This window comes from Protopterus annectens, chromosome 6.part1 (genome assembly GCF_019279795.1).
Source record: "Protopterus annectens isolate FY-2018-M chromosome 6.part1, PAN1.0, whole genome shotgun sequence".
NCBI classification, from domain to species: domain Eukaryota; kingdom Metazoa; phylum Chordata; order Ceratodontiformes; family Protopteridae; genus Protopterus; species Protopterus annectens.
This window is the reverse complement of record NC_056738.1, coordinates 556000444-556015428: the sequence shown is the minus strand read 5'-3', so window position 1 is coordinate 556015428 and position 14985 is coordinate 556000444. Positions and strand designations below refer to the sequence as shown.

Here is a 14985-nt window from a genome sequence, read left to right as displayed (position 1 = left end):
CTGATATCTTATTCACTCTCTTTCTCTGCCTCTTTCTCTCTGATTAGCATAGAAAGGCTTCATGTTAATTTGTTAAGAAATGTCTCTGCTTTGGTATGTTTTTGTCACCTGTATATTTAGTCAGCCGTGTTAATAGTGGTGTTATACATGGTACTTCAAATTCTCATTAGAAAGCAAGATCAGAGTTCATACTGCACGGGGCAGATAATGAGACAAGGGTCTGATTGTGACACAACGTATTTAAGCACTCTGACCTCTACTTCTAATTTTTTTACCATATTTTCTTGCATATAATTACTCTTCTCATCATTATCGTTTTAAATACTCTGGCCAGCTTTTTTTCTACATGATCGCCAAAATGTGTGCATAACAACGAAGATGCAGCTTCACCAAACCTTTCACATCAATTGTACTACTTCAGAATTGTTAGAACCTGTCAGAATATAACTGCACATTTTGTTTGCTTTAGCTAATACTTTATTTACCATGCTAACATTTTGTTATAATTCCTATTTGTACAGCATCATTGCCCTCAGTTTCATTCAGCATTTAGTATACACTTCATATTGTTTGCTTGGTGCAAGGAAGTAAAGTTCTGACAGTGAACCTGACACCTTGAGAGTGTTGTCTAATCACCTGGGTGCTAAAGTCACAGCCTAGGAGTGGTAGGGAGTGTATAATGCTGACTTAGCTATCCGAGGGGAGGGGGTTAGTCTGGCCTCCTGCTATACAGACACCCAACAGGGTGTTACCAAAGCACAAGAAACAGGACATGTGGTTTGCCAAATGGTTTAATATGTAGCCAGGTTGAACATACATGCAATCAATGTATTGATACAGCTTGCAATTTAAGCATTTTAGTCACCAGCATTGCTACTAGAGATGAGGAAGGGGATTAGACAGAAGTATAATCCTATTAGCTGCATGGATGGTAGACTATTGGACTCTCTTACAGTCATCTCTTTCACAAGGTGAATGAATAAGATGTTGTGTCAATGATGACAGTGTATGGCAGGCATGCTGAGAACAGGAATGTATGAAAAAGTGCATGCTTTGCAATAGGACTGTTCATTTCAAAGGTACAACACTTTTTAATTTCTCTGTATTTAAACAAAGTTACCAGCAGTTTCTCTCACTGATACAAATACAGCTGGGTCCAAAAATAAAACTTATGAAAAATATATTGCCAATAATCGATCTTGAGAGCTTACCTCAAACAATTCCCTACTGTAATCAATCCCACTTTGAACAAATTGTCAGAAAACTATCTGAATTGAAGGGACTGATTGCAAAAGATTGAATAAAACACCTCCCTGAAACAAAATGTAAAAGCTTGCTTTTACAGGAAGGAAAGATCTGTTTTGTCACCTTACATGTGACTTTGCATCACTGCACCATTTTACTTTAATTTACTAACAGCATAAATGCACAACTATAGGGAATGGTCACCACATATAAGCAAGTAACTGTAATCTGTATAATAACCAGTAAGTTAACCAACCACTTAACAAACCTTTTGTAAGCACTTTAACAGAACCTACTTCATGCTGAATGAAATGGCTTACTAAAAATCAAAATAAATTACACCTGTTGGTTATCATTGTTTAATGTCTTTGTCTGTGTCTAGTAGAAAATAAATACTGTCTGTATTAACTTTGCCGTACCTTTTTCCAGATGAAAATTCCAGCTAACCTCCCTTTAACTACTTGGATCTCTAAAATTAAGATATTTACAACCCCTTCCCTTGCAAAAATGTACAAGATTTAATTATTCCCATTATCATACACTTTAGCCCATCTTGTGGCAGATACATAATGCTGTAAATGGAACATTTCATGCATATATCAGTTTTTAATAATTCATGAATATATACATTATAGTTAACCTTCTACCAATAGCTTATCATTTCAGATTCCCACATCAGAGACATCTCTGCTTTCCCATATTTGCCATCTTCCTTCCTTTTCTTTCGTAAAAACAGAAACATAATTTTATATATTATTTTATCTAGTTTGCTTCTAATGCTTCTTGTACCAACTATCCATAATACTCTAAACACTGTATTTACTCCTTCATTTCTTTTTAATATATTTGAACATTTGTTCATATCTGATAAATGAGTAAGTAGATAAATACTTCTTTCTGTCCCTTTTTGCTTTTATAATGGTAATACATTTCATATTCTTCCTCTGATTGTACTTGAATGTCTCGATGTCTCATTCCTACAAGTATCTTAATTGTTTTGTGCACCACACTTTAATTTCTATTGTGTTATTTGCATTGTCATTCACCATGCCTAATCTCTGCTGCAATGTTTTCTTTCCCTTCTTGCATTTATTCATATTCTCTAGGACACTCTTCATAATGTATGTGTGTAAGTTATTTAAGATGATCATGTAAAAAGCCGAATGATAGCCTAAGCAAGGGTATAGTGTGAAAAGTTTGCATTTGTATTCACAGTTAAATATTGTGGTTCCACCTCACCTCAAATTTAAGAAATTCAGACATCTTTCTAAATGAGGTTTGGCAAAAAAAACGATTTGTCCAGGGACATCTTCAGAAGGGGTTAGAGTAGTATATTAGTGGGAGTTAAGTGGGTTGGGGGAAATGAAAGGGTTAAATGGAAGGAGGGATGATTGAAAGGAAATGAGGTAAGGGTAGGGAGGGGCTTAAGGGGTTTAGGCAAGTGTAATTGGGTAAGGAGCCACATTTTGGCATGAACGTGCTATGGCAAGTCACTCCCATGACGACCGGTAGAGAGCAGGTGGGCCTTGGATAGCAGGTGGATGATGAGCTAGTCAATGCTATGTGTTTTGTGTATATATATATATATATATATATATATATATATATATATATATATACACATATATAGATATAGATATATTTTTTTCCCTTGGTTGGCAATGGCTTGAATGGGAGTAGAACACTGGGGACCGTGGTGGTGATAGTGTGCATGCCATGGTGGTGGCTTTTGGGTTGGCCGTGCTCTCTTGACAGGGGGTGGCTTTACGGCTTTTTGGGATCCCTTTGTAGTTTCACGTGATCTTTGTTGTTGTGTTGCTGATTCCGGGATTTAATTGTTTATTTATTTAAAAAAAAAAAAATGTTTCCTTTTATTCCCTGCTTGTCCGAGTATGGCTGAGGGGATATATGTGGAATGTAGTAGAGCGGATAGACAGGGGTTGTTGCGAGTGGTCGGTGGCATTTTCTTGTTGGTTTTCTGGGTTTTGCCACTGATGACTGGTGAGAATTGTTGTTTGGAGGGGGAGTCAACTGGGGTTTGTTGCTGGGTTGGGTCCTTGGGTTGGTCAGTTCAGTGGTCGAGTTGGGCACTCTGTGGACCCAGAGAGTTGTGCAATCCTTTGTTTTGGCTTTTTCTCAGACCCAGGTAACTGGTTGAGGCATTTTGCTCAGCTGACATGGCCAGGGTTGGTTATCGTGGGTTCCAGGTGGGGTAGATGAATGGCTGCTGTCGCCTATGCGTGGCGTGGTGCTGATCATCAGCCAAAGGTGAGTGTGCGGGTTTTTCTTTTGTAATGTCCACATGTTACTTCATAATTTTGTTCTTTTCTGCAAAAACAGTGTGTGTTTCTGGCAGATTATTGGGATGATCTGAGGAAAGAATCACTAAATAATGACATCTGTTTAAGTTTCAGGCATCATATCCTGCAGAAAATGCATGTTAACACAAGCTCTGTTATGCTAGAACTTCCTAAGTTCATAAGAGAAATATTTTAATGCTGTTCCTATGTTTGGGCCCCCCCATTATGTCAGACTTTCCCTGGTATTGCATCAAGGAATGGAATAGGCAAGTGAAGTACTTTGTTAGCAGTGCCGGCTATGAATTTAATAGATGATGCGTGCCTAGCAGAGAGCGGTCTACCCTGGCCTAGACCTAAGCAGAGGCATAACTTGTTTGTGTCTGGGTGTGCTCAGTTGTTAAAGGGTTATACATGGATGGTACTAAACTGGGTTTCTACTGTGTCCCCCGGTTTGGGGGTGGGGGGTATTCCTTTCAAACTCTTTGGATTTTCACCAGAATTTTGCATGATAGTTTGGGTCCATTTTCATAAACCGCTGGTTTTCTGGTGAAAACAGAGATCATTAAAGGTGGAGGTTGGTAGTAATGACAGTAATTTGAATTTCAGTCATACCCTTCGGTACACTCAGGTCAATGCAAAGCTGTTATTATTAGTTTTCTATGGGTGGCAGGCAGTTAACTGTTCTCATTCAGTAAAGCACTAACAGTCTTTGGGTGAGGGCACACTTTCTGACTTCTTGCATAGTGGCACCATTCCCTAAATAAATAAATAAGTAAAAATAAAAAGAAAGAAATACATAAATAATATAATAAAGGGTAAGTATTTGAACACAGGCTTATTTCTTGTGTCAGTGCAGGGTATTCATTGTGTTTTGCAGATCAGGAAGGTGTTTAGGGAGGTGTGCATTCGGGTGATAAACAGTAATATGCTACTCAGGGTTTCTGTAGGTTAAACTACATATGAGGGAGTCAGGTGCAGGGTTTAAGCATCTGCACATAGGTTCATGGAAACTGTATTGCATGTGGTTCAAAAAAAAACAAGCAAACACTGTTAATATAATGCTAATAAGCTTGAAACAGAGTTGGAAGATGAGGTGGCTCAAGGGGAGGGAATGTCTGTAGAGCCATTAAATGGCAGGAAACTTGGAATCTGCATGAGCTCGGTTGGATGTGGTACACATCTCCACAGGGGGTATACATCCTGGTGCTGGTTTTCGTCGGTAACCCGTTTTCTAACTCTGAATTTTATGGTTGCTGGTATTTCTAAGAAGAGATATTGTTATTCTAACACCATATTAAGTTTATAGCAGTAACATTTAAAAGCTGTTCATATTTTGGGCCTTTGTCTCCGCATTATTTTAGGCATTGTCCACATTTCTTGTATTAAGCGGTTGAGAGGTTTAGTGGGGATGAGTAACAGAGCATTTTGAAATATATGGAACTTCATTCAAGGAAGATTAGGGTAATGATGGGATAGTTAATGGGCTGCATTGATCATTTAGTACCCTGTGTAAGGACTGCATCTGAAGGTTTCTGACTCTACCTTAACAGAATAAGGATGCGGTGATTCAGTATGCTACTCAGGTGTTCAGGTAATGGTCAGCTAGCAGGTATTTTTGGGATTGTCAGAACAGCTGGGTGGGTGGGGGGGCAGTATCACAATATTTGAATCATACCTTGCGTAGGCACACAGTGTCCAGACTCTTGCATTCAGGTTTCAGTCTGGAGAGCAGGGCAGAGCAAGGTATGAGCTTTCTTGTGCTTAGTCTCTGATCATGGTAGAGATTACAGGAGTTTGTAACAGCTATATTAGGGACTTATGTCAAGGGGAGGTGGGTGGTCTGTCAGCTTGGTAAGCTTATAAACAGTGATATGTTAGATTTGCTCTAGGTGGGGTTGTCTACTTGGTTTTCTTATACTCTTTGTTGGGTATATTCCTCAGGGAAATTGAGAAGGATGTTTGGCTCATATTTGACTGCTCTCTGCAGTAAAGTGGACATTGTGGCCTTAGGTGACAGAAAAGACAGAAATGAACTCATTATCTAGTCACCTCTTAAACATTGGGGTTCTCTATTGCAGCTTTGCATAATTGTCAGATCTCAATGTAGAAGTTATGGGGGGGTCAAAGTACCAAGGTGCTGCTGCAGAGTGTCTAGTTATAGGGTTTTGGGGAATTGTTTTTGTTTCAGTTCCTGTATGGTAAAAGTCAAGATATTTATTCTGCTTGTTTTATTGAAGACTGTGGAGGAATGGAATTTGAGTTGACGTTGGTTGGTGACTGGAAGTGAGGGAGCTCAAAACTTATGGAAGCTGTTCCAATGGAGGTCTCGGATTCTTGAGTGGTGCACAATGAAATCACAGACGGGGGAGTGCATGATACGGGACTTAAGTGGGTTGTGATTGGTGTCCTGAAGGAGGAGGATTCGGAAGTGATGGAGGCTGTTTCAATGGATGTCCCGGTTGCTGGTTAAAGACAATGGTTTGTTTCTCATAAAACTATGGTTGTCTAGCATATCATCATGAAGTCAGAAATGACAGATTTGAGATTCAGGCTTAATACCCTTCAGGCAATTCATGGTAATGCAAAATTTGTTATTCTATCAGTTTAAGTTTGTAAGATCAACATTTTAAGTGTCTCTACTTTTGGGCCTTTGTCCTCCCATTATTTATGACTTTGTCCAGACTTCTTGGCTTAAGTGGTTGAGAGGTATGGGTTGACATTTACGGTGAAGGTTTTGAGGGGGGCTGGGTGAAATATGCTAACTACATACTCTTGCTACACAGACATTTTCCAATAGCCTCATACCTCTCATATACAGATTTCAGAGGGGGGAGAGGTATGCACAGAATGTGAGGATCTTGGTGTCATCATTAGATGTTCACAGAATGCCCAGGACTATGCCTCTCAAAAGGGGGGGAAGGGAGAGTAGATAGGAATAGGGGAGTTTTCCCTGGAGACAGTTTATCTTCATTATATAAGATGTCTTGTTGTGCCTGGCACAAGTTTGATTTCTTGCACTGTTGGGTCATGCAAGACTTCAGAGGCCTCCAACTTACTTTTAAGGCATTATTTGAAATGGATGAAATCTCTCTGGACACTCGTATTTGGGGAAGGAAATATTTGTAGGTGTCACTCATTACCTTTATGGTACTGCTCCGCAAATTTTGAGAAGAATTTTATTTTAGTTCTCTGCTTTATGTAGTTTATTTCCTATCATAGATCCATTTTGTAGCAGTATGTTCCATCTTTGGCTGTGATAGGACTTGCTGAGAGATACAGTGGGGCTGGTTTACTGAGGATAGGGGATTTGAGATAAGCCCTCTGTAGCACTTAATGTTGTCAGTGAGGAAATTTTGGTTTATATGTGGGGGGAGTCCATTCTATTCACAAATGCGGTTGCAGGCAAGAGTAGTGGCTGGGCAGTTGATCAATAGGATGGGTACCTGACAGAGTTTAATGTGGTCATTTAGAAGCATTGGTTACATGTGTGCTGTGAATTTACCCTTTTTCTTTCTTTGCTGGTGGGGAGGATTTAGCTGAGGGTACCATAGTTGCACGGGTGACTAGGCTAACTGGTCTTACAGAATCTTGATTGGTGGTTTATTGGTCAAGGGTTGGGGAAGGTTGATATAAAGTTTGACAGACTTTGGCTATTAAGAGAGGTTTTGTTTCAGGGTTTGGTGTTGGGAAATGGAAGTCCATGGAATTATATTTATGTGGCACTTTATATGATGGGGGGTATTTTAGTCATTCAGAAGGGGGGTTGTTGGTCAGCAAATGCTAGGCTGGTTATTATGTTTTTCTGTTTACATTGCATAGTTGGATGTTGGAAAGCAAATTTCAATTTTGTTATTACATACACTGGATTGACCTTGCATGCTTTCATGTGACATTGGGTTAATGTTTCGGTGTTGACTTAGGTGTATAATGTTCTGGGACTCCTTATGATCATATTACTGGTAGTCAGAGTAAATGAGAGTTACTTAAGGTACAGACGTTATACAAAATTATGGTTATTTAAGTATTGGAGAAGGCTCATTGGATTATTTTAACCATTTAGTCAACCTGTGGTTTTGGGTAGTCATATGACAGGGTGTTGGGTTGATAGGGACCCAGTTTGGTTTCAGGTGGATGTTGTACACTGAATAATGTTTGGTTTAGCCCTTCTTTTATGTGTGGTTAGGTCTAAAAATTGCTTAAGAGGAAGGGGGAACTGCCTGGTCAGGCTGGTGGTGGAGAAGAGGGACAGGCTTGCCCTCTTCTGTTCCTCCTCTGGTGTTTGGATGTTCGTTTAAAGGATTTGGGGAAAGAAAAGTGAGCAGCTGGAGGATGCTTGCTAAATAGATAAGCAAGCAGAGGTAAAGATGCTGCTTATTTGTTTGTAAGGTAATTAAATGAATGGTGTATGAAGTGAGATGGGATGCTGCTTCATAAGTAAAGTAAGCGAGCAGAGGTATGGATGCTGCTTATTGAGGCAGGACGAGTAGGTACGCTGTCCTGATTAACATTACTAGGATGTTTATGCTGTGATTAAAAGGAACCATACTATGCCCAGTTGTAATTAATAAATTTGGTGATTAAAGCTATGTTATGGAAGTTTAATAAAGGTCGTCAAAGGTCATTCAATGTGATGTGTTTATTGAAGGGGACCAGGAAAAATAGTGATTCCTTTAGATTGAAGAAATTGTGCAACATTTTGAGTTGTTTCCTTCAAAAATAATAGCTAAATAAGCACATACCTAAGCAAATTACATGGACAGCTATATAAACTTTTGTGTGTGTTTTTGCAAAGTCATAAATTTCCTCAGAATTGTTCAGAAACACAAATGCTCTGCAGTGAACTTGTCTTCAATCTCAATTTAGCCATATTTCTGGACAAAGGCACATACAGCAATATTTAATGGTCATTTGATAATACGATTGTGTACAAAATGATTACACACGTGTGTGTCTTATCATTTTGTGAACTTTTGAATTATTGTGTCCTACTAGATATTGTTTTATATATAAACAAAAAGAGCATGGTCACACAGAAACTAATAAAAATAAAAAACGACCACTGCCACACAACAAGACCTCATCAAGAAAAAGAATAGTAGGAGCGCACTTTATAGACATAGTTTAGAATGTATTGGTTTTAAAAAAAATTTATTTTCAGTCTTGGAACAAGGTAGACTTAGTCTCAGAGGGAGTAATTTTAAAAATTATTTAGAATAAAGTGAGACCAAATGGCAAATAAATTTAAGAGCCGACAACCCCCCGGGATTAAATGTTGTAATAAATATTAAATGTTTTTTTAAAGGACCATAGGGTGTATGTGAATGAATTTATTTTATTTTATTCATTGTATTTTTTGGTTATACATATTTGATTGGATAATTAATTGCTGCTTGTTATGAAATTATGTTTAATTAATGACCAGTGTATTTAAAGAAGGTTGTGTGCAATATGTTTTTTACATTTCTGATGAAGTCTTGTTGATGAAAGCGGTAATTAAAGAAGTCTTACACTAGTTTTTCATGTTTTCTGAGTGTGGGAGTGGTCGTTTTTTATTTTTATTGTTATTTATATATATATATATATATATATATATATATATATATATATATATATATATGTATATATAGATATATATATATATATATATATATATATATATGCCTTTATCCAACATTGTGGCTAAAATAGGATATAGTAACATATCAGATAACTAGGCCATCGACCCAGAGGTCATTTCAAGCCTAGCTGTTTCATCCCAATGTAATACCATAGAAATTTTAGTTAATATCTGAAATTGCATTTAGTAATGACAACCCATGTTCAGGAGAGTTCTGGGCACTATTCGCAGTAAGAATTTATGGTGCCCCAACCACTCGTCCAGTTTCCTTTTGAACAGTGTCATACAGGTGTTCTGTTTCACATGAATAGGTAGCCTATTCCAAAGACACAGCAGTCACTGGCGGATAAATCTTTCCCTCTAGCATATTGTATTTAAGTTGTAGGCCATATTTTGGTCCCTGGAATGGGGTGACCTTAGTCTCATTTAATTAATGGATATGCAGCATGTTCATTAGGTTTGGGTCTGAGATTGCTCTGTAAGCCAGGCATAAGTCCCCCCTAAAACGTTTATATGACACAGAGTAAAATTACAGGGACTTTAGTCAGTCTGTGTACAGCACATTCTGGAGTTCCTTGATCTTCTTTGTTAGAAACCTCTGAGGTCTCTCCAATTCCTGCAGGTGCTTTGTATAACACATGCCGAACGAGACATTATACTCCATTTTGGGCCGGATTAGTGCAGAGTATAGAAGGGTTATAACCTCTTTTGCTCTAAAGGTGTTGCCTTTACTAATCAAGTGTACTAAGTAAAAAGCCTTACTTACTACAGTGGACACATCATGGTCAACGTTAAGGTTCCTTACTCCTTTGTGGGTGCTTAGGGTAATATTGTTGATTTAATAGTGTGAAGGGATAATGTTTGTGCCGAAGGGAATATGATGCATTTCTTTGGATTCAGTTTGAGACCATGACTAAGACACCAGTTGGAGTATACTGACATAATTTGGGGATTCAATAATTGCACCCAGTTTGCAGTCTTGCAAACTTGGTCAGCCACAACCCCTTAGTTTTGACCTGAACTTCCAAGAAGTATATTCCAGACAGTAGAGGGCCCAGCACTGACCCCTGTGGCACCCCACTAGTAACAGGTCTGCTGGATGATGTGGAGTCACCCACTTTGATAGTGTGTGCCCAGTTTATGAGCCAGTTAGCAAACCATCTTACAACAAAGGGGTTTTCATTCAGTTTGCTAAGTTTATCAGTAATGCATTAGTGTGAGATTGTGTTGAAAGTCTTTGCCAAGTTGAGGTATGCTGTGTGCACAGATTTGCCCTCATCAATGGCCCTGGTCACTTTTTTGAAAAAATCCACCAGATGTAACAGGCAGGTTCTACCCTTGATGAAGCTGAATTGGGTAGTATCCAGGGTATGGAGGGCACCTATGTCTTTATTTATGAGGTCTATAATGATATGTTCCGTGGCCTTACAGATGAGGCTGCTCAGGCTTATGAGTCTGTAATTCCCTGGGTCTGTTGTTAGGCCACCATTGTGGAGGTGAATAACTGTTGCTGTCCTCCATTCCACGGGAAGAAAGCCTGTGGTTAGACTATGATTGAAAAGGGTACTTAATGATGATGCTAGTTCATGTTTTACCCTGTTTAGAAGACAGAGTGGAATGCTGTTTGGTCCCATAGAGGCTGTTATTTTGCCTTGGACAAGGCTTCAGGGACCTGTTCTTCAGATATGTAGGCTAGGGTGAAGTTTGGGGCAAAGTTCGTGATAAGTTTGGAGGGGATAGGGGAGTGAGATATTTGCCAAACCTATCCAATAGCAGGGTTGCTATCTCTTTGGAGCAGTGTGTGTGATACCATTGGTCACTAGTTCTGCACATGCTTGGGGCCTACCTTTTAGGCTATGCATTTAGCTGTAAAAGGCCTTATGGTTATCCTTGGCTGAGCTAGCTAAGCTTTTCTCAAAGATGACCTTAGACGATTTGACAAGTTGCCTTATTTGCCTGTTGAGGCTGTGGAGAGTGCTTTTCTATTGTTGGGGTCTTGCCTTTGTTTTTATGGACAGCAACTTTTTGCATTTATTGTAAAGTTTGTTGATGCTGGATGTCCACCACAGCAGCCTGTTTTTACTTGGGGCTCAGGCTTTTATTCTTTCTGGTGCAGCTGAGTCTATACACTTATGCAAGTGATTGTGCAGCACTTTAGTATTAGCTACCACTTCCAGCTTGGGGTGGGGCTCAGAATCCATTTATTCCTTCCCCTAGGAGGGTAAAGTTTGTCTTGGTGAAGGTGTTTTGTCTGATTTTTGCCCTTTGTGAGTTCTTGTGTTAGTGTCAACTCGAAGTTGACTGATCTGTGGTCAGATTTAACTAATGAGAGTCTGACAGTTGCTGTAGTGCAGCTCTTGACATGTTAATGAGAACCAGATCTAGTACATTTGTTCCTATTGTTGGGGTATGAGCAATTTGTTCCAGGGCATTTGAGTTAACAAACTCAAGGTGCTTTTGTGCTAGTGAGTCAGGGCTAGCATAGGTTTCCCAGCTGATGGTGGGATAATGGAAATCCTCCATAACCAGAGTGTTAAGGAATATTTGGATTGTATCCAGTTTGGTCAAGTAGGCTTCATGTGCATCATGACCCATAGAAGGTGATCTATAACTGGCTATGACTTGAATGGGGGTTTTACCCACTGTAACCTGAACTTGGAGTAACTCCATGGAGTTGTCCAGTCTAACTAGATGGGGGGGGGGGTGACTTTACCTCTAATATAGCTAGAAACACCACCTTCTTTGGTTCTCACACATTCATTTTTGTGGTCTGAAGGTTTGGAAGGCATTGTAGCCTTGCAAGCTTGAGGTACTCTCTGAGGCTTTGAACCAGGTTTCATTGACTGCATAGACATGACCCTTATTTTGTTATGATTGTCAGATTTCACATCAGTAGGTTTGTTTTCGAGACCTTACCCAAAAAAGCCAGCATGGGAGAGACAAGAGCCTTTGCCAGCAGCCAAAAGCCTAGAGGTGCCTGGTGTAAACCATCTCTGGAAAAGCAGTGAGGTTTATTGACCACGACTTCCCAGGCTGACAGGAACTGGATCCCCTTTGAATGACACTAAAAACTTAGCCAATTATTGAAATTAGTAATTTTTTGTTTATACTGTGGCATCATTCTAGGTGAGGGTAGTATACTGCCCAAGGCTAGGGACATTTTTGCCTGGGACACATACTCAATCATATCTCTCTTCATAAAGTCCAGTGAGGAACATCTAAGGACATTCACACCAATATGAACTATGACTGAGTCATAATAGTATTTGTTGCTGAGAGACCTGAGTACATGCATGATCTGATGAATCCTGGCACTGGACTGGCAGCTGACTGTGACTTTCTCCTTGTCCAACCTGGTGAGCCAGACCTCCGTGTGTCTCACTATTGAGTCTCCAGTGACTAGAACATTTGTTTTTGGGTGTTACGCCTTACAGGCTTGGTGGGTGAGTCACTGGTATTGCTGTGTGTCATGGGTGCTGTGGGAACTGTGTTAGTTGTGGCAGTCTTGTGTTTTGGAGATCTCTGGTGTCTCACTAGGTTTTTGAGAGAACCTTTGTGTATGTTGATTTTTGTGTTAGATTCATACTATGTGTATGAGTATGGATCAGAAGACCAGTTCATTACTGAACAATTAACCTATGGTCTCTAAATATCTTACTTAAAGCTCACATAGTTTACTGTTTCATGTTGTCTAGTTATAGTTTCTTTGCCCACAGTGTCCAACCTGTTTTGTTTTTCTTGTTGTTAATTTATGCTTGTGCAAAGTGCACACTCCACCAGTATGTATTTTAACTTGTAACAAATATATAATTCTTTTTCATTGATTAGACTGTTTCATTAAATCCTTATGGTCAAAATAATGTGTGCAGTGAATTACTGGAACAAGTCTTTTGAACATGGAGAATTAAACAAACAAACAAAAAGAAGTCTCAACTCCAGGATTCATGGAGACTCATACTCATATAGCCATCTTTGCAAGGAAATGTCAGTTGGGGGAGGAGTATGCTGTTCGATAAGTAGAGGCTGATTTTTTTCCCCCCCGAAATAGCAAATAGACGAGGAGAGTCAAATGTTCCTTAATTTAGTAGCCAGTTAGCTGTAATGTGACAAATATTTGTAACTCAGGCACAGTTCCTTAGTTATTATTAATAACTTTGTGTTGAGCTTTCTCTTTATCTGTTCTGTTGGGTAAATACAACATGATTTCTGCATATGAGTATAGGATTACATTGTTATGTTAGATGTTTCATTGACATGACAGTTTAGAGGACGAAAAACTGTTTATCAAGAGCATTAATAATTGACTACACTGTAACAACATTGTACATTTTGGGGCATATTCTAACTACATGGCAAGTAAATATAATGTTCCCTGCCTAATCTGCTTATTTATTGAATGAACTGCAATTCCTAATTATCTAACAGTATATGAAATATTATTTTTGAATTGATTGATAGAGTGATCAATTGATTGATGACAGAGGATTGATTGTCTCTGAAACAGTACTTTTTTAATAAATAATTTTGCACTGAATACTGATGTGTACCATAGTGTTTATATAAGCCAGATAATATCCATTTAAGCTTAATTATCAACACACAGTGCATATGTCTATTGTGTTCATGAGATGCATGTTCATAATCTGTGAAATTATTATTTCTGAAAAGCAATATATTGTTTTTGTTTTTTTCACTGCAGCTGGTACCACATATATCTTTGGAAGGGGAGGAGCATTGATCACCTACACATGGCCTCCAAATGACCGACCTAGCACACGGGCAGACCGGTTGGCAGTGGGCTTTAGCACGCAGCAGAAAGATGCCATCCTAGTGCGAGTAGACAGTGCCTCTGGCCTTGGAGATTACCTACAGCTACACATAGTAAGGGAAAATTATATTTATTGGATTTTTAAAATGTACTCTCTGTTTTAATGTGAGCTTTATAATGCTCATCAGTATATATGCTGGTAAGATTGCCAATCAGTTAAGTAGTTGTCCTTCAGTAATGCTTGGAAATTACATTTGATGCCTCTAATGCCTTTTTGTAGGCTCTCTAGAGGTTTGCTCCTAAATACTGCAACCAACTGTTTTGTATGGTAATTAATTAGTGCCAGAAGGGACTGTGACTATTTAATTTTTAAGCTGTTCTTGTACTACAGGTGTAAGCCAGACATGAAACTTTCCCTGACCTGCAAATTTCTTTGTAAAGATAATTGTAAAGGCGAACTTCTTTAAACATGTCAGACATAACTCCTTCCTACTGCTGCACCTTCAGAAGTGGGCACATAGACCATAGTATTAACCCACAGTATTGAAACTGTGCAACTTTTTTTTAATTTTGTTTCCTTTCCCCCCTTGAACTATATGCCTTTCAATAGTCAAGAAAGCAACACAACAGTTAATAGCTAAATGCAGTTTTTATTGTTGTCCTACACAAGTTCTATAATTCATTTTACTTCCAAATTGTGTTGTATGAAAATGCCTTCGGTGTAGAATGATTAAGAACATTCTGGAATAAACAGAATAGAGTGATTGATAATGGAAGGTTATCTATTTAGTGCTGCTTCTTGTGTGAGGGAGAATGAACATTTACTTACTGTAATGTCTGCTGTACATTGATTAGCTGAGCAGTTAAACCTAATGAGCCAAAACTCTGAAATCAGCTTGTCATTTTAGTATCCCCATGTTGTTTTTACTTTTGTTATATCATTGGCTGGAGTGACTGAGGTTCACATCACATGCAGAAATTTCTACTATATTAGAAGTCTCCAGATGAGGTCACAACACACATCATGTTGGGTGAGATAGGAGAGAAATGGCTCC

At 38.8% G+C, this 14985-nt stretch overlaps 1 protein-coding gene across 5 annotated transcripts in view; it reads left to right on the top strand.

Moving 5' to 3' along the window:
- LOC122805673 (neurexin-2-beta-like) overlaps nt 1-14985 on the top strand; it is a 1444051-nt gene that overhangs the window by 428192 nt on the left and 1000874 nt on the right. For all 5 annotated transcript variants that reach the window (XM_044076001.1, XM_044076002.1, XM_044075998.1 and 2 more), the window contains exon 2: nt 13862-14043. In XM_044076001.1, the coding sequence (XP_043931936.1) occupies nt 13862-14043 (182 nt within the window). The remainder of the gene's footprint in view (nt 1-13861; nt 14044-14985) is intronic.